This window comes from Platalea leucorodia (genome assembly GCF_965183815.1).
Source record: "Platalea leucorodia genome assembly, chromosome: 14".
Taxonomy (NCBI): Eukaryota; Metazoa; Chordata; class Aves; order Pelecaniformes; family Threskiornithidae; genus Platalea; species Platalea leucorodia.
The window spans coordinates 1,903,205-1,921,189 of NC_138836.1; the positions used below are offsets into that span (position 1 = coordinate 1,903,205).

Consider the following 17,985-nt stretch of genomic DNA (forward strand, 5'->3'; position numbering starts at 1 on the left):
GGAGAGATGCAGAGGGATTTTTTCCCATTACATTCAAAAGCTGCTTACAGACATTCACTGAAGACACCTCATCCCATCACTGATTTTACTTGCTTGTGGTTTTCTGACAGCACAAAAAATACACGCTAGTTCTGAATGTCACGAGCCTTTCCATCCTCTCCTGCTCAGCTCAGAATATAACTGAAAGCACAACACGTGAGTTCCAGTCTTCCCCTGCTTTGCCCCTGCGCTATTTCTCCTGTATTTTAGGCATGGCAGCTCTAGAAGGATTAATACCTTTGGTCACAACAATAAGCCAAGCAGCTTACTCCAGCGAATCCTTCAGCTGTAGGTTTCAAGTAAGCATTGCCAGGAAAAATCTGCCGTGTATCAGCACACATCCTACACTACTCAATCCCATGAATACTCTGGCTTGTGCTTTCAGGAAAATAACAAGAAGCCTGGATGAAGTTTTTTTGTTTTGTTTTTAAATGTAAATTCACTTCAAGGTGTACAAACGATGACAGCATTTTTGTGACTCGTCTAACTCTCTCAGTGGACCTATTAGATTTTTCAAGTTATGTGGGTGAAAATGGGGAGAAGTTACAAACTGCTTTTGCCCCTTCCGAGCCCAGCTGCCATGTCACTTACCCCAAGCCTGCCAGCAAACAAAATACTCAGAAAAGGCATTGGAATCAGCCCATCCGCGAGGAGCAGAAAGCAGCAGCCAGGTGTGCCAGGACGATGCACGTGCACAGGCTCACACCAGCTCAGAAGCTGCTGATTAAACCAGAACTTCCCGCAAATTTGCAGCATCAGTGCCTGGCACAAGAGGTGGAAAACAGCAGGCCACCTTGCTGTTAGCCTCAATTTCCGCAGCAATCGAAACAAGGAAATAATGAAGCTAGTAGAAATAAGGAAATGGAAACTAGTTTGTCAGAGCACACTGAGTAGGAGAGAAGGCTCTCTAAAACCTCATTAGCAATAAATTAGGTCTCAAAGGAGATACCGATACTTCTAGAAGGAAGGGTGCCTGAAACATCACCTGAGCAACAGCAACTCTACAACCATATTCTCCTGCAGAACAGAAAGCGCCACCCTAGTGCTCTAGGAAATAAAGGATCCCTCTGCTTTGCTCAGGAAGATAAAGACAAAGCCCGAAGCAAGAGGGCTTCCAAGGTTTCCAAAGCATGCCAAGGATGACAGCTCAGCACCCAGTCTGGGAGGATTTAGTTCTCTCTCACTGACTCTTCTCATAGCGCTACAAGCAAGTTAGAGGAGAGAAACAGGCAAATGCTCTGTTCTTCCTCTTAGCTGGAAAAGAAGAAAGCAGCGTTAGGTCAGGGGCAAAGAAACCAAAAAGCTTAAAGAGTAACGAACTCCTCTACACAGAGTTTTACCAGTTTCAATTCAAAATCCACTGGCTGACGAGTACAGCAGCATCGCCAGATCAGCTGTTTCTCCCTTCAGTGTATTATCTCCACGTTATTTCAGGACAAGCTAGTAGATGACCTGCCGGGGACGATAGTCTGTACCAGCGCCCTTTTCTGGCAGCACGATGTACAAATTGCACGACAGCGATACAATCAACTTGCTTGCCACGTGTCTTCTCCAAACCACCGCCTTGCTTAACCAGGCCACTTAATCTCCAGGAGTGCTCTTGGCCTCTACAGCTCAGGGGGACAGCTCCACCTTCTTCAAGGGGTAAGTGGGCATGGGCCTGTTGCCAATGTGAAAGAGGCTGCTGATGGACAGAATAGATATGAGAGCAGACAAGGATCACAAAAGGGAATTCAGAGTTTTATTTCCAAAACAGAGCAACGTGGTGTTGAAACAAAAATCAAGTTCAATTAGTTTTCCTCTGATTTGAATGGCTACAAAAATAGATTCTACCCAAATCCATAAAGCCAGTTAACAGTACCGTAACAAACAAAAATCAAAATTACTCATTCAGATACCACATACAGCAGTCACAGGAATCTAGCATATATTATTTAATGTTTTGTTTTAAAAAGTAAATTTCTAAAATGTTTCTGTTAAAACTGAAATACCCATATGATTTTAAAAAATTGTACAAAAAATAATTTTAAACCAGTTGGAGGTAACAGTGTGCGTTTATTAAAATCCTGCACCAAGGCAGTAACATTTATAATTTAAAACCCAGCCCAGTAGAAAAGAGAAATGTGCAAACATTTAAGAGTTAGGTGTACTCAGAGGCTTGTGGTGCATCAGACCTGGCTTCTGATGCCACTTCTGTCCTAATGCAAGGCGGGCTCCAAGAGGAGATGTCTCTAATGAGGCACTAAAAGGGGAGGCAGAGGCAGGCACGCATATGCATGCAAGCTGCAGCTCGCTAGCCTGCGACGCAGGGAGCAGCGGTGCCCTCTCCCCAGGGACGGTTTGCCCAATCAGTAGTGTTATGGCACTCAGTCCAATGCCAGCAAGTCCTCGATGAATTCTGGTCAATCTGCTTTGGGATAAGAGAATGCAAAGGCCATTTTAGAAGACAGAAGTTGAAAGCGAATGAGAGCTAATGAGTTGGTATTATGCTACATATAATGCGTATCATTGCATCAACTACAAGAATTTGCACTGGACCCAAAAGCTCTAACAAGCACATCTCCACACACGTACACTAGATATAAGCTTAGCTTATTTTGAAAGACAATGTATGAAACTATAAAAATATAGTAACCTCCTCCCTCCCCTATTTTCTGCCCAAGGGTTTTCAGAATTAATGCAGACTCACATGTTGCTGTGGTCACTACTCAAATCTTTCAAGCATGGAGGAAGGGAAGAGGGATGCTGTGCATCCTGTTATGCTCAGTGAAGGCACCTATTTATTTGGGAGTCCTTAGTGAGTCTCAACAGATTACTGCTATGAGCTCTGGCTACCTCTCCAGCTTGCTCTATGGCAAAGTTAAGAGCCAGGCAGGAGCCTTCAAAGGATTTTATCTCTTCCTTTAAAGCTGATGCAGCATATTTACTCATGTGGCACATGAGGTGCTGAACAGTGCTAGTACCTCACACAGCCAGCAGGCTCCCATCCTGAAAATTCAGGCCAGAGTTCTGCACTATCACAAAGCATTTAAATAAACTACATTTTATAAACAAACTTCATTCTACTTTCTGCTTCCTTTGGCTACTTCACTGGGCCTGAAATGTCCTTAGCCTCACCTACCTCCTCCATTACTTAGTCCATGTCCTAATGGACTTCTTGCCAAATTTCTTTCTGCATAGCTCCTGCAATGACACAAGAAGAGATTCATTATTGCAATGCAGTATCATCCCATCCACTCCCAGCTGCCGACAGAAGACCAGGATTAGGTAGTGTCCAGAGGAAGTGCGCAGAGCAGAGCGCGTCAGGCAGTCACTCAGCCTTACACACCAGCAGTTACCAATCCCACCAAGCTTCCTGCATCCGTTGCAAACAGTAGTCCTTTGTCTACACTTCGTAGCCCCTGTCACCTGAACATCAGTATTCTAGGGAGACAAGATAAAGCCCCGCACCCATGGTGGTAGCTTAGCTCTGTTGTATAGGCAGAATGGGAGCAGAGATACTGAACACGTCCAAGTGACAGTGTCAAGCCAGGATTAAAACTCCAGAGTCCCATCCTCGACCAACTAAGCCCGTGTGGCCTGCCCTTAGATCAGTATGGGTTGACACGAATAGAAACCTGTATGCGAATACTCAGAGTCCTGTTCCTTTGGGATGTGGGAATGTGATCTCTCCTGCTTTTCGGAGAGAAAGAGACAAAGCATTATTCATAAAAAACGTCACGGGACAACATGTGAAAGAGAACCTGCCTCTCTCTTACTATTTCCCTTTGATGGTTTGTGGGACACATACGTGGCCAGATTCCAGCACAAGGATCCCTGCCATCACCTTGGGCATCCCCCTGCTTTCAACTAGAAACGCCCTCCCTCGCCAGCCCCACCCGTTAGGAACAGAAGTCGGTTGACACTCACCCTCTGCCCCCCTCCAGAGTACTCTGGATCTCCTTCAAGACTTCTGGAAAGCAGAGGGTTAAAGCAGTGAGCCAAACCAGTGGAGATCTGCTTTCAGGCAGCAGCCTAGCCACATTCCACCTCCCCCTGCACAGCCTTTAAAACCTGCCTCCCACAACACAGAGGTCAGACCTTGTAATATCATTGCCTCTTCAACAGCACCAGGTTTTTACTGGCTGGCATAAAGGACTGAAGGAGCCATTTGCCAGAGGAAATGTTGCCAGTCCCGGTGCACCAGAGCCCCAAAAGAACAGTCTGTTCCAGCTGTCATTTTACACAAGTCCCATTGGAAAGTAAAGATCCTTCTCTGATCAGGGCAGCGAATGCAGCTATGTGGAACAACCCCTGCCTGAGGGCATGACTGATCTGTCCAACCCATCACTTCTACCAATTCATGAAAACCCAGTATTTCTACCAGTGTTGTGTAATCACAGATCCCTTGGAACCACTGGAACCCACAAAACTCCCAGCAGCTTGCTTCTTTGCCCACCCAGAAAGGCACCTGCCCTCTCAGTAGCAAGACTTCATCTCACTCACTTTCGTCATTGAGTAAGGCATGTTCCATCAGCCTCCCAGGCTTCCTTTCTAAAAAAAGAGTAGGAAAAAAGCTTTTACCTAACAATATTTTCCCCTTTTCATGAAATATGCGCAGTTTTGGAAACCCACAATAGAACTGGATTTTTTTTTCCCCCTGTTAAGTATCTTTTGACTTTACTGAATGCTTTACGACTAATCCTTAAAGCCTCTCACATACTGAACTGTATTTTCCAGCAATACTAGTTTGGCTAACAGAAGAGCTCATCTGTAATTTCAGACCTTATCTTCCCACAGCCTCTTCCTTCCAGCAGAAACTAGTTCTATCCTTTCAAGGCAATCTTGCCACATGCAACTTACTTTAGAGCTAGCAACTACTGTGTCCAGGCAGGTCACAAATGTTTCCCTCATGTCCCTCCTTACTTTCCACTTTCTTAGGTAGAAAATATCAACTGTAGCCATAGGAAAGATGTTTCAGGTTTACACGTCACCATGCTACACTTAGCACAATTATTTTTTTGCTTACCATCTTCTCCATAGTCACCCGAACTCCTTCCTGAGACCCTAGAAAAGGAAAGGAGGCAGAAAACAATCACTGACTCTGAGGCATGGGGTGCAGAGAATTCACGTATACTCTTGGCAGCTGCAGGGAGCTCCACTGCACGCTCACTCAATGGCGTGCTGAGCAAGAACGTAGGAAGGGCTTCACCACATGTTGGTGATGCAGAAGCCTGCAGGCACCAGAGAACACTTCTAAACTGTTGGAATAAAATTCCTGTAACATCTCCCCGAGTGTCACATCTACTGTTATTTGCTGATGTTCCAAGAAGAGAGGAGGAACGCTGGATGTCCCTTCACAGAGCAGCAGCGCAGCCTCGCCAGTAACACACGGCCCCTGAAGTATGCAAGAGTCAGCTGTCAGTCAGCCACGTCCTCAGGGAACAAGCAAAGCAAGCCAGAGCTCGCAGTTTAGGACTCAAGCTTAGGGATACCAATTCCAATGCTTCACCACTTTGTCCCACCAGCTGTACTGCATGTAGGAAAACCATCAGGGAGAAGGTCACATTTCCTCATCCCAACCCACCTAGGAATGTTATTAACAAAGACTTCAAAGTCTTTCTTTTTTGTTTTTTTTTTTTGAAATATGACATTCTCTATAAAATACAAAACTTGGTTGGAAACAGTCGAGTAGATCTCACTACTCAGACACAGTCAGTGTGCAAGAGTTTTACAGACTTTACCTGGATTTTCTTGCAGCATTCTCCATGCCAGACTTGTGCACGTGATTGTTGGTTGTAACTTCTGGCACATCCACAACACACCGCGGCTCCACTAACCACTTGGTAGAAAGGGAAAACCTCTCAAACTCCGATGGTGAGATCAGATAGAAACCTACGGATGATTGGGAATTTATAAGCAATTCTCAAGTCCAAGATTACAGTTCCAGAACAAGAGGTGATCCAAAAAAGAACAGATCTAAACATCCTCTGGGTTTGGCAGAAAGGGTTTGCATTTCCTCCTACGTACACGAGGAGGAATCATTGAGGAGGATATTACCCCAGTTTCCCAAGGATCGGTTAGCCTAGAGACTGGGCAATTTAAGGTTATGCTGAGAGATAATTGCATTGTCCTGCGCTGACGCTTATGAAAAGCGGCATAGAAAGATGTAAAAACCGAACTGCAAAGCAGCAATCCGCCTTCAGCAGCCGTAGGATGTTGGATCCCAGTTTTGCAATTTGCGCGTTGAGCCCCAGGAATGCGTGAGGCACAACGCAGCCGCTTCCCAGGGCCAGCTGCTCAGAGAGCAGTCTCGTGGCTCCAGGCGAGAGGAGGGTGGCCAGATGGGAGCTACCTATGGGGCACATCCAACCTGCTACCTGAAAACTAGTGTCTCCATTAACAATAAGGGAATAAACTCACTTCTGCTTCTACTAATTCACATGTCAGTACCTTTTGGCAACTGCTTCTCACCAGGAACATATAATGGACATATTTACGTAATGTTCGCATATATACAGAGCCAGTTCTAAATCAAGCCCTATAACCCCTTTTCCATTGTCTCAAACACAGGACAGAGGTAGATGATTCGGGAGAAGCACACCTTACCTTGGCCGTATTTGGTGAAGACGCAGGATGCAATGCCGCTCACATCCTCTTTGCGGATGCAAGGGTAGCGGATCTGCAACTTGAGGAAGGGCAGCGAGATGATCTGAATGTCTCCCAGGTTAGTCAGGACAGCCAGGTCATTTTCGCTATAATCGTCAGTCTTGCAGCTGCCAAAGTTCGCAACCGTCACCTTTCGTACCCTACAGCCTTCCAGGGCCGTCAGCTTGAGCTTCAGTTTGGAGCTAACCTTGGGTAACGTGAATACCTGTCAATAGAAACAAGGCACTGACATCTCTTTCCTGCACAATGGCAGCGGCCGCACCCCAGGACATCTGCTGCTCCCTCCTTTAACAGCGTTTTCATTCACAGCCAACACACGCAGGTGCAACCTGAGCCAGCCTGGCCCCCCGCTCCCGGGCCAAGAGGTAATCAGCCACAGTCAGTGTTAGGATCTGTTTCTGTTCTGACATCAGGCGGTTTTACCCTTCAGGCTGCAAACTGCATTTCTCCCCTAGTTCTTTCAAAACCTCTCCATATTTGGCTACAAAGTATTACAGAAAGAGAACAGGGTTTACACTAACTGTGTGCTCTCCCGCATTAAAAAGCCAGGGCCAGCCTGCAGCAAGCTACTTCAAGTCTTCTCTCCTACGCTGACTAGTTAGTGTGCAAAACAAGAAGCTTTTTGGTTGCTTCATAGAGATGCCTACCAATTCCTGCTTCCATACTAGCCACAGCAAAAGCTCTTTCCCCAAAACAGAAGCAGCCTTGTCCAAAGAGTATAATGTAATATAGGAATAAAATTTCTACGTTCAGCATGTGCATCACTATGCTGAACACCCAACTCGTCAGCACACACCTGATTTATGGACCACACAGAACAGAAACGCTGTCCCAGGGGCGTCATTCAGGTACAGAAGAATAAGCACTCCCAAGAGTCATCTTTCCACTGAGCCCTGCTCAGTGCTTTAGCAGATTTTCTGTGCAGTCCATATGCCCCTCCTGGGTGAGACTTACCTTAAATTGCTCTTCAGACACCACCAGCAGCTGATGGCTGCCTTGCATATCAGGACTCTTAGAAAGGTCATGTGCTACTTCTAGAGGTTCTGGGAGGGGAGTGCTGCGTCCATCCAAGACAAGTATGCCCACAACAGGAGCCCTGTGCATCAGCTGAATCTCTTTGGCTAGACAAGCAAGATAAGGAGAACAATAAACAAACTGAAAAACCAAACAGGAGCCTAGTCAGAGACACTGTGTCAGAACCTCACTCTCATCCTCTCAGAGCTGGAGGCCTATACAAGATGCCTACAGAAACACTGCCCAAAAAGACTGAGTAGTTAAAGGCTATTTGGACTGAGCTGGTTCATGTTAAACAGTGACTATTGTTACACAAAGATAGCAGGTCCAGCTGTCAGAGTAAGGCACATGTGCACGAGGCTTGATAGTAAACGTCAGTGACAGCCGACGCAAATTTAAATTTCTGAAGTCAGTAGGAAATGAGGCTGAGACACATCAGGCAGTGCTGGAGCTCGCTCACTCTTCAGTCCAGTTGCTGCCGTGAGCATTGCTTAGCTCAGACGCTGCTCCACTCTCACTGATAAACAGCAGTAACTGAGCTACCTTGCTTTTCTGTATGTCACTCTTGCTCACACAGGTAACAGCGCAGATCCATTAGGCCCTTCCTTTCACAAGGCATACTTACCCTGCTCTGCCCTGACAGGTTCATCCATCCTCCTCTCTGCTGGAGGAACACGTAAACAGAAGGCGTAGACCGTACCTCCATTGGTGCCTGCCCACAAGGACGGGCAGTGGCGGGAGCCTGGAGCAACAAGAAGGCTCATGAGCAAGGCACCATCTGTGACATCCTTGGATAACGGCTGTCCACTAGCTGTACACACCTCCCTCTGTTTACATCCTAAATATCTTTATACTGGGACAGACTTGCCAGGGAAACTACAGGTTCTTAGCACTTCTCTTCCCAATAAGTGTCCATCAGCAGCCCTGACAAAGGACATGGCGTGTCAGTAAAGGGAACAGAGTGCTGCTTCCATCAGACACCACAATTGCTGCATCCAGTTTTCACATATTTATATCACATATGGGCAGAGTAAACTTGTGCACGATAGCAGTTTGGGCTCTGATGCACAACCAGCCACCACCCTCACCAAAGTTAAAAGGCTCTGCTCGGGGCAGAGGTGAACTTTAGAGTAACGAGACAAGGAAAAGCTTATACTAAAGAGTCAGATGTCATTCCAGCACATCTGAAAACCTGGATGTTTTCAGAAAAAATAAAAGAAGAAAAAAAAAAAAGGCTGCATCCAAAGATGAAGGACTACTTGCCTTGGATTAGCCAGCAGCCAGGATGGCTAAATAACAATTCTGCATGACAACATATGCTCTTGTTCTATATTAGTTTTCCAGCATAGCACAAAGTAGGACACAGGAGGTGCCGAATTTTCCTGGCAGTAAATCCTAATACATTCCTTGGCAGAAGGAGGAAAAACCCATTAGAAAGAAAGGAGAGATGCTTTTTCTACTCACTGTCTCTCAAGAAGGTATCAGCAAAATACAAGGTGCGCACAAAGCCAGTGAAAGAGTCTTCTGCAGACCGGGCTTCAATCTTCCGCTGGACCGGAGCCAGTTCCATTTCCTGCAATGCGTCTTGGTCAAATTTGGCATTTGCTTCTTGCACCTTCAAAGAGGAGGAGACATTTTGTCAGCCAGGCAAAGACACAGGGGACAGAAAGAGATAGTAAGACTGGCAGCAATAGAAAGGGAAAGCACCATCATACCAGTGAACAGGTATGTTCTGCATCATATGTTCAACTACAGACAGTATGTTTTCTCTAAAAATGCCACTATTTTATCTAACAGATAGCAGTATCAGAAGTTGCCACTTTTGCCCTTATACCAGTAGCTACTGATAGCACAGAGGACTGCAGACCACCTCCTGCTCTAGGCAGTCTAATCAGGACTCTGCGTGCTCCAAGCTGTAAACAGATAGGACCCCAAAAAGGCGGACCCCTCACCTCTGAGGCATTTCCACTACCTCCTCGTCGCTTCCTACTGGACACCCGGCTTCTTCTGATCCGCCGGAATGACTGACGGAGGGACTTCTTCAAGGATTTCACCCGAGACAGTGGGCCTTCTAAGGCCAGTTGGTCACTGGGATGCAGCGTACACCTGAAAGAGGGAGACAGGAGGCACGTGGTCACTTTTTTCTGGGTGGCAATCACTCCCAAAAGTCCAACAGGACACACACAAGTGTTGGAACATGCTTATTTATTCTTGAAGATCTTCAAGGACAGAGTCCAATGAAGCAGGGCTTCTTGCTACACTGACTGCTCTTGAGAAATCGCTTATCGTGACTTGCTTTGTTAGCAATTCCAGGCCACCTTTAACAGAGGATTACCACAGACCTCCTGGAAAGAAGATACTTACTTGACAAAGACCAGTCGTTTCTGCTGGTGGTCAAAAAGCCCAAAACCATGACTGGTACCAAAGGCCACAAGCTTCCATTCAGAGTGAAGGGCCAATGAGGTGACCACAGCTGGTGGCTGACACTGGACAAGGACAAACGGCTGAAAACCAGCTTCAAATCGAACAGGTCCATCTCGAGTCTTTAGCTTCTCGTGACCTTTCCATCGATAGCCCTCTTGGTCCTGCAGGAGATCTGCTTCAGCATGGTCCACAACATGTTCTGCGTCTTCGTCATTCAGTTCCATCACCAGTACCTGAAAGGAAGAGGACAAACTTTGCTACAGCTTTTACAATTCAAGCGGCCAAGCTGCAGGCCTTCTCAGCAGCTGCAAAACTACAGCATCTCTCAGGGCTGATAAAGAACGTTAGATAAAGTCTAAAATACAGATTAGAGAAAGCAGAGAACCATGAAACAACATTTCCAGCAACTGGATCGATTTGCCACTAGAGAAATGCGTATTCCCAATTTTAACACATCTCCCAGTTGCACTGTGACAATCTGCACTAAAAGCAAGGCTTATGATGACTGTTTGTATTTCAATACCTGTCCTGCTGTACCAGCTACAGCCAAGTATCCGCTGTATTTACACAGGTAGATCTTCTGGATCCCAAGTCTAGGATCATCACTATAAGGGTCGAAGGTACCAACCTAGGCGAGAGAATACACAGTGGCTGGTCTTTGCAGATGCATGAACTAGGACAAGAATCAAACTCCTCAGGTGTTCAGAAAGGCTCCACAAGCAGCAGCTATCTTACCTTGCGAAGTGGAGGCCATTCGTCCTCACCCAGGGTGTTCATATTGTCATTGGGATCAGCATCCGTGAGAAACACTCTCACTGTGCTTAGCTTATAAAGGAGATGTAAGCAGACACCAGATGCGTCCCAAAACCGCACAGTGCCATCTTCATGCCTGTATGGGGAGGGGTGCAGAAACACATCATACAGGAGAACAGCAAATCACCCCGATGAGGATGATAAAACAGAGGGGAAAAACACAACCAAAGACTAAACCACGCTGGTTACAAAGCCCTGGCCTGTGGCAACTTAGAGCTTCAGGAGAAAGATTTCTGGGGGGGTTTTGTTGGGTTTTTTGTGGGCTTTGGTTTTGTTTTAGGTTGAGTTTTTTTTAATCCAGTTTGTTCTCGATGATCTGACACCAGCGTACAATTTAAGATTACTCCAAAAAGCACTGAAAAGGAAAAAAAAGCTTAGCATATAGAAGGAACAACTCATCCTGACAAAAATACTATTAGTGGGAGGGAGGGAAAGAAATCAAGCTTTAATCTTAGTTCTCTTAGGTGAAAATTGGCCACGTTCTTCCAACGTAAGGGTAAGGACTTCTAACAACTTGCTGCAATAAGAATGAAGTCCGAAGAACAGCCCACTGAAATTCTTAAAGTGCTTTGAAAAGAAAACGATACATTTTTATGCGATGAGACAACCTCTTGCTAGCTACTTCCACCACTTAACTAGATCTGTTCACGCTGATCAAAGCAGACAGGAGTCCAAGCTAACCTCTTTTTTGAGATTCAGAACAGCGTAAGGTAGGGGGAAAAACGCTTCAAAACCTGCAAGATTAAGCTCCACTTTTACATTGCTCCCTTTGAGCCAGTCCGGCTTACTGCCTGCACTTCTACACTGATGCTTGTGGGGGGAACGGATAACACGCGAGAGCTACACATAAGCCAGCGTTATAGGTTATCTGTGGACATCACAACCTGTTTGCTCAGAAGCAGCAGAATCGGTTAGCTTTACAAAGCCAGCAGCCCAGCTTTGAGAAGCTGTATTGTAAAGTTGCAGCCTTCTCCCTACAAGACGAGCAGAGCTTAATCTCACAGGAAAGCCTCAGTTAGTTCACAAGGAAGCACAGGAACTGGAAAGGGCTCCTTGATTGTTATCAGTTAAGTACCTACCCTGTCAGAAGCAAGTCCCTCTGCGGAGGATCTGGAGCTATGTTGGTGCCACCATCGATCGGCCACGGCTACAAATACATTAAGGGAAGACTGTGACTTCCTAGGCAGTGACAGCGCAAAGAGAATATGCAGTCAGCAGGAGAGCATGAACTTCAGTGCAAGTGGCAGTGAAACAGTCCATGCTGTTAGCTGTTGTTTGGATTAGATGTTCCTGTTCTGACACCAGCTGTGCTTTTTAGAAGATATTCTACACATTTCCTCAAAAAGCTGTGCTGAAAGCTTCATGCTTCTAAACGAGAAGTTTGTTACCACTGACAGCTGGGAACACTCAGACCTTCCTTCTAGCTTGTCAAAGCCTGAAAAAAATATCACATTTTAATCCCCCAGCGTGAGTAACTGTCTTGGTGGTGCTCTGGGAAAAAGCCTTTCTCGACCCTGTTAAGAGGCAGGACAACGTCTGTTGGGACTCATCCCTGCGCACAGCCAGCAGCACAGACCACCCACGTTCTGAGCAGTCACGCCGCTCTTAAACGCATGGGAACACATGTACATTTAAAGCCGCCGTACCATATTTGAGTAGTGAATGTTCTGCTTGCTCCCAGCACTGATAATCCTCTCCCACAGTTTCAGTGGGATGTTGGAGACGTGGTGTGAGCAGGTGATGGCTGAGCAATGGAGAGAAGCCAGGTATGGAGGATGGACTGCTGGCCAGCCTGACGTTTTCAAGTCTATAACTACCAGCTCTTCTTCTGCCAGCACCACCATAGCAGAAGGGTCATCAAACTCTGCAGAAACAAGATTCATTGAGGCTGACAAAAATGACCATCCAAGGTTAACAGAAACAAGCTTCCTGTCGGGCTTATTTGAAAACTGTTATCACAGAGCTCTACACAAACATTTTTGTTGGCAAAACCTCTAAATGCTTCTGCGTTAACTGGGCCTACTGAGGCACTAATACGAAGAGATTTCGGGGTACTGACAGATTTACTGCAAATTCATGTTTCTTTACACCACTCCTGGGACTGTCAGAGTAACTTTTTATAGGTTCCATTGCAGAATAAAAAAAAAAAAAAAATTGTTAACAACATACCTGGCTAAACAACACAAGTTCATATTCACCACTGGAACAGCCAGAACTCAAAGGACTTTACCTCCAGCTCATTAACAGCAAGGGGTGGACAGCCATGCGTACACCCCAGCGGTGACCCATTTAGTACTGGGTGAGGACCACAGTCCGTCTAGGCTAAGCTGCTTAAACACAGTAACGCCTTGGGTTCTGCAGAATGCTTCTCTGCTTGAGCTGACAAGTATTTACAGCTCAGCTCTCTTAGTTTTCATTTTCCCTGCTTCTCAGAGGATGTGCTGACACATCCTCTGGACTTTCTTTTTTAAAGAGTGTGTACATCATCTAATTATGTTCATACGTATATTAGACAAGATTACAAACACAAGAAATCTGTTAGTGTAACTTTACAGATGACACCTGACACAATCAAGAATTTAAGATTTTTCACTGTAACTAGAATTAAAAAGTGAAAAAAATTTAGTCTACAAGGACATTGTTGCAGTAACGGTCACGAGACAGCCACAGTAGCAACTGGTGGGGAAAACCAGAACCACAAATCAGTTCGCACCAATAACAATTAACACAGCTACAGAAATCTAAGCGAATGCATAGCTGTAACGTGCCACATGGCGGGGGGTGGTAAACAGTGAGCCATCAGCAAGCTAGCAGCTTTTCACTGACCTTCCCTGCTAACCTGTGCTTTTAGTTCCCTGCTTTAGCTGTTTGATTACCTGGAATATACTTGCAAGGAAGCACGTCTATAAGCAAGCACATACCAATGCCGTTCACTCAGCAAAATCAACTTCAAGTAACTGGTACTTGGCACCACGCTAGTCAGACACCCCAAGTTTCATCTCTGACTAGCCACAGCCATAACACACCACTAATCAGTTCAGTTTCTTCATGAAAAAATGTTTTCCATTCAGTTTTACTTTGCTTTATGTGCTGTCATTTGCAGTTGCCTACAGGACTTCCAAATAGAACAAACAACATCGTACCTGTACTGCATTATGCACGATCAGCCCTGGACTCTGCTGCTGCCAGCATTAACCAAATATACTCTGTTTTAATAATAATTTTTTTCCCTGCAAAGGCACACATCTGAGCTCATTGTTTATGGCAAGAATCTATTTTAAGTTGCTGAAGTAGCAAGCATACTAGAATTTGTCATGACTGCCATACACTCATCCACCTGCTAATTTAAAAAAAAGAAAACAGGAAGGGCTAGCCTTTGAAAACTTGTTTCCACAGCACATTCAGGGTAGTGGAAAGTCACCAGCTACCACCATGCTGCAATGCATAAGCTTTGGGCTTATTAAATTAAGTGGCTTTGGTATACAATTAATACCTTCGTATTGCCATTGCAGGGAAGACTGCTTAAGGGCAAACAAGGCAAGCTACGTACATCCACTAAGCTTAGGCAATCAGCCACAAGGAATCTTGTCAACCACAGAAACCTCATTTTATTGTAAAAAAACTTCCTCATCTAAGTGCAACAGCTACAGATTCCTGTAGCAGCTCCTGTCTGTACCCACTAGAAGTTGTGTTAACCAGAGAATTCAATCCTTGGGAAGTATAAATACACAGCCTGTTAAGTTCAGTTCCTTCATCCTAAAGGACTTCTAATCATATCCAGGAATTGAAATTTAAGTAGTCGATCTCTTACCTAAAGATGAAAGAAATCTGAGTTTAAGACTTTTGTTCCATCATCTAGAAAGTCAGCTCTGACAACTTCACGGAAAGTAAAAAGGTCTAGTTTCCTTAATCGTAAAAGCTAAACAGTACTTCAAGTCTAATGGCATTGTTAAGCTTGAAGGTTTAGACCTATAGGTTCTGCACGGTTGGAAGACGCTTATAAAAGGCAGGGTTGTGTAGGGAAAATCTATAATAACAAACACATACAGGCACTTCATCTCAGTTACGTTCTGCCTATTTCTTTACTGGTTTTTCAGTGACTTGAGAGGGTCTGTTAAGGTCCGGGGAGAGAGGCGGGGGAATGCAAACGCCGCGTTCCCCAGACGGTCCTCCCCTGGGTCTGTGGTCTGCTGTGCACAATAGGCCAGAGGGAGCCAACCTGCATCGACGTATTTGAATGCCCACGCCTGCACAGTGTGTAGCTGGGAGCTGTCACCACCACCACGGGCAGGACACAAGACAAATAGGTTTGGAAACCAGTCTACTAGGCAAACCAGAAACGAGAAAGCCTGAGAAGATTCAGTAACAGAAGATTTGGCTACAAGCCCCTAAAAAGCATCTAGACTTCTGCAATTTGGTCTGACCCAGCTGCCAATACTGCACATTTGTGGAGCTTGAAATAGCATTTTATACTCAGTTACTTCAAGTTAACCAGAAGCAAGAACTACACCAGCATTAGGCAAACAGTTCTTGGGGAAAATCCTTTGCAATTCCATGAAAAGAAAGAATATTACGGCTACTGCGGAAGTAAGGGCAACAAAGCTCTTCAAGAGAAGCAAGAATCTGACAAGCTCTAAGCAAGCCGTGGAATGAGTGCTATTCAGTTTTAGAACTGTTTACATTCATGCTCACCAGCAGTAAGTCAATTAAGTTCGCTGTATGCTGACCCTTGGTTCTACGTCACCCTTTGCTGATTTATTAGCCAGAGCCCTAGTCATAAATCCAGGTAGTAATTACAAGAAACAGTGTCTCAGTGGGAGTAAATTCTGCTTTTAATTATTGCCTCCTTTGAAGTGCTATTACCAAACAGCAATACTCAGATCCTCATTTCACGACCTGGTTATGTCCAGTGTCCAGCTTACACAGACATGAGCCTAAGAGATCTTTTCTCATTAATGGAATAGCTTAATTTTTTGAGGAATGTATGGCATTTGTAACCAGCCCATTCTTTATACCAGTATCTTACACTTCACTTTTAAATGGCAAATCTCTTTTACGGTTGGACTCAATCTTAAGGGTCTTTTCCAACCTAAACGATTCTATGATTCTCTGTTAAAGCCTCAGAAAACCCCTGAACAACTGACCTCCTTATCACATCATATGCTATTTATACCAGGCAGATTTCCACATGCGTACACAGCTATTCTAATTCCTCAGTAATGCCCCTTCATCACATACCTGCAGTAGGCTCTGAACTGAAGATTATAAAGAAGTCTATCACCCGTGACGTGAAGTCGAAGGCTGTTTGCTGACTGCCATGGACAACAGAGATACTGTGCCGGTCACCATAGCTAGCCCGGGGCATCCCTCCTTGGAATATAATGTAAGGAAGCCTTAAGAGAAAGGCAGAGTTAGAGCGATGTATGCTGAAGCGAGGAGTAAGCAAAATTTCAAAGACATGAGGCAAGTCAAACTTTGACAAAAAATTCCTATCATGTTATTCTAAAGGGCTCTTACGGTATTGCGCACTGCACCCTTTAAATGCCTTTAAACAGGTGAGAGTGAAGGGATACACCACAAACTTACCCATTTTTTGTTGTCTGCCAGTAGATCTTGGAGATGGCCTTGCAAGGAAAAGGACCTAAGAGAACAGAGTTATTTGCCATAATTCAATGCATCTCTACGTTAAGAAGTTCCTTATTCTGCTTCACCTAGGTCACCTCAGCCTCCAAGTCAAGGGGAGCCACCTGAATTAGTAGGCACCACCACCTCCCCAGACCAAGCCACATCACAAGTCTTCGGGGACACACTGACCACAGTACTCCTCAGCAAAACAAGACTTAGACTCGGGAAGTTTTGAACCACGTTGCTGATGGCTAACAGGGAGTGGAAGTGCTGCTGTAGAAGCTGATTAACTAGAAAGGATTGTTAAAAACACAGGCATTCCTGAAACTAATGTAGAGGTGATAGAGCTTTAGAAGCTTCTATATGCTTGAAAGATGAGGTCATCCCCATTTGATGGGTTTCAGCAAATCAGAGGCATCATTTCATCACTGCTCAGGTCAACAAAAAGTAGACTTAGCTCACTATTAATTACAGAAGATCCAAGCAACTCCTGCTGAACAGGAGACTTGAACTAAAACAAAGAGCTGAATCACCAACACCCTTCTTCATAAGGGACACTTCAATACATTTGCTCTCCCATGTTCAGGACAGACCTCAAGATTGCAAAGGAGTTCAAAATCCAGGAAAAAAACTGGACTGAAATCCCTTAGTCTAGGCTCACAACCCATTCAAAAGGCAGGTCTGCATTTTGCCATTAGGATTAAACACTGGGGAGAACACGACTTAAACATCCCACACAAGCTGAAAATGAGTCTGCGTTTAGACGAATACGCAACAATGAAACCTCACTTACTGACCATAAGGCACAAGGTTTTCCAGAGGCTCGGGCTGCCTGTTGTCACTGGATACTGGCCACTGGGTGTAACTTCCATCATAGTGACAACTAATGAATTTACTGCCGTCCCTCTGCCAGTAGAGGTTCTCCAGTTGCTGAAGAGGAAGACACACAATGACTGCTCTCCAGAGCCGCTAACCCCCACAAAACCAGTGCATTCTTACTTAAAAAGAAGCTTTGTCAGGCTCCCCCTGCACCCACTTGTCTTCAGAGCGGTCTGAGAGGGGAGAGCCCTTCCTCCCCTGCTGAACTGACTTTGGATTGACTCAGTACCTGGCTGCCCAGGAAATGGTGTGTCGCTTTGTTGTTCTGCAGGTCCCAGAGGACAATCAAGCCCCTGCTGTATCCAATCAGGATCTGGTCAGGGTTCTTAGGATGCTCCCGAAGGGCTTCCACCAATTCACATGATCGCCTGTTACAGTAATCTTCCGGTACCCTACAGAAGCAGAAGGGAAAACCAAGAGAAGTTTATTCCAGGTACAACCCAATATGACTGTAATAACAGTTAAGGTATAAGAATGCGAAATTAAGCAACAAGAAGTTCAAACAGATGAGAATAAGTATGATCTTTTCACAAATCCTTCAAG

General features: G+C 45.2%; 1 protein-coding gene across 4 annotated transcripts in view; it reads right to left on the reverse strand.

Moving 5' to 3' along the window:
- Nucleotides 1-1,644: 1,644 nt before the first annotated feature.
- Nucleotides 1,645-17,985, reverse strand: part of LLGL2 (LLGL scribble cell polarity complex component 2) — a gene marked incomplete at its 3' end in the record, with an annotated part of 35,811 nt that continues 19,470 nt past the window's right edge. Inside the window, exons 7-27 of one of the 4 annotated variants that reach the window (XR_014229798.1) lie at nt 17,672-17,834; nt 17,361-17,493; nt 16,525-16,579; nt 16,177-16,331; nt 12,585-12,802; nt 12,018-12,085; nt 10,861-11,014; nt 10,649-10,753; nt 10,066-10,358; nt 9,654-9,807; nt 9,166-9,316; nt 8,327-8,443; nt 7,642-7,808; nt 6,628-6,892; nt 5,763-5,913; nt 5,048-5,085; nt 4,525-4,572; nt 3,949-3,991; nt 3,161-3,222; nt 2,214-2,449; nt 1,645-1,720 (exon numbers count right to left, since the gene is read on the reverse strand). Coding sequence is in view for 2 of the 4 variants with exons in the window: in XM_082327046.1 (XP_082183172.1) it covers nt 3,169-3,222; nt 3,657-3,711; nt 3,949-3,991; nt 4,525-4,572; nt 5,048-5,085; nt 5,763-5,913; nt 6,628-6,892; nt 7,642-7,808; nt 8,327-8,443; nt 9,166-9,316; nt 9,654-9,807; nt 10,066-10,358; nt 10,649-10,753; nt 10,861-11,014; nt 12,018-12,085; nt 12,585-12,802; nt 16,177-16,331; nt 16,525-16,579; nt 17,361-17,493; nt 17,672-17,834 (2,587 nt within the window). Of the gene's footprint in view, nt 1,721-2,178; nt 2,450-3,160; nt 3,223-3,656; nt 3,712-3,948; nt 3,992-4,524; nt 4,573-5,047; nt 5,086-5,762; nt 5,914-6,627; nt 6,893-7,641; nt 7,809-8,326; nt 8,444-9,165; nt 9,317-9,653; nt 9,808-10,065; nt 10,359-10,648; nt 10,754-10,860; nt 11,015-12,017; nt 12,086-12,584; nt 12,803-16,176; nt 16,332-16,524; nt 16,580-17,360; nt 17,494-17,671; nt 17,835-17,985 lie in introns of those variants that run through there. The other 3 variants (XR_014229797.1, XM_082327045.1, XM_082327046.1) reach the window with 3 other exon arrangements.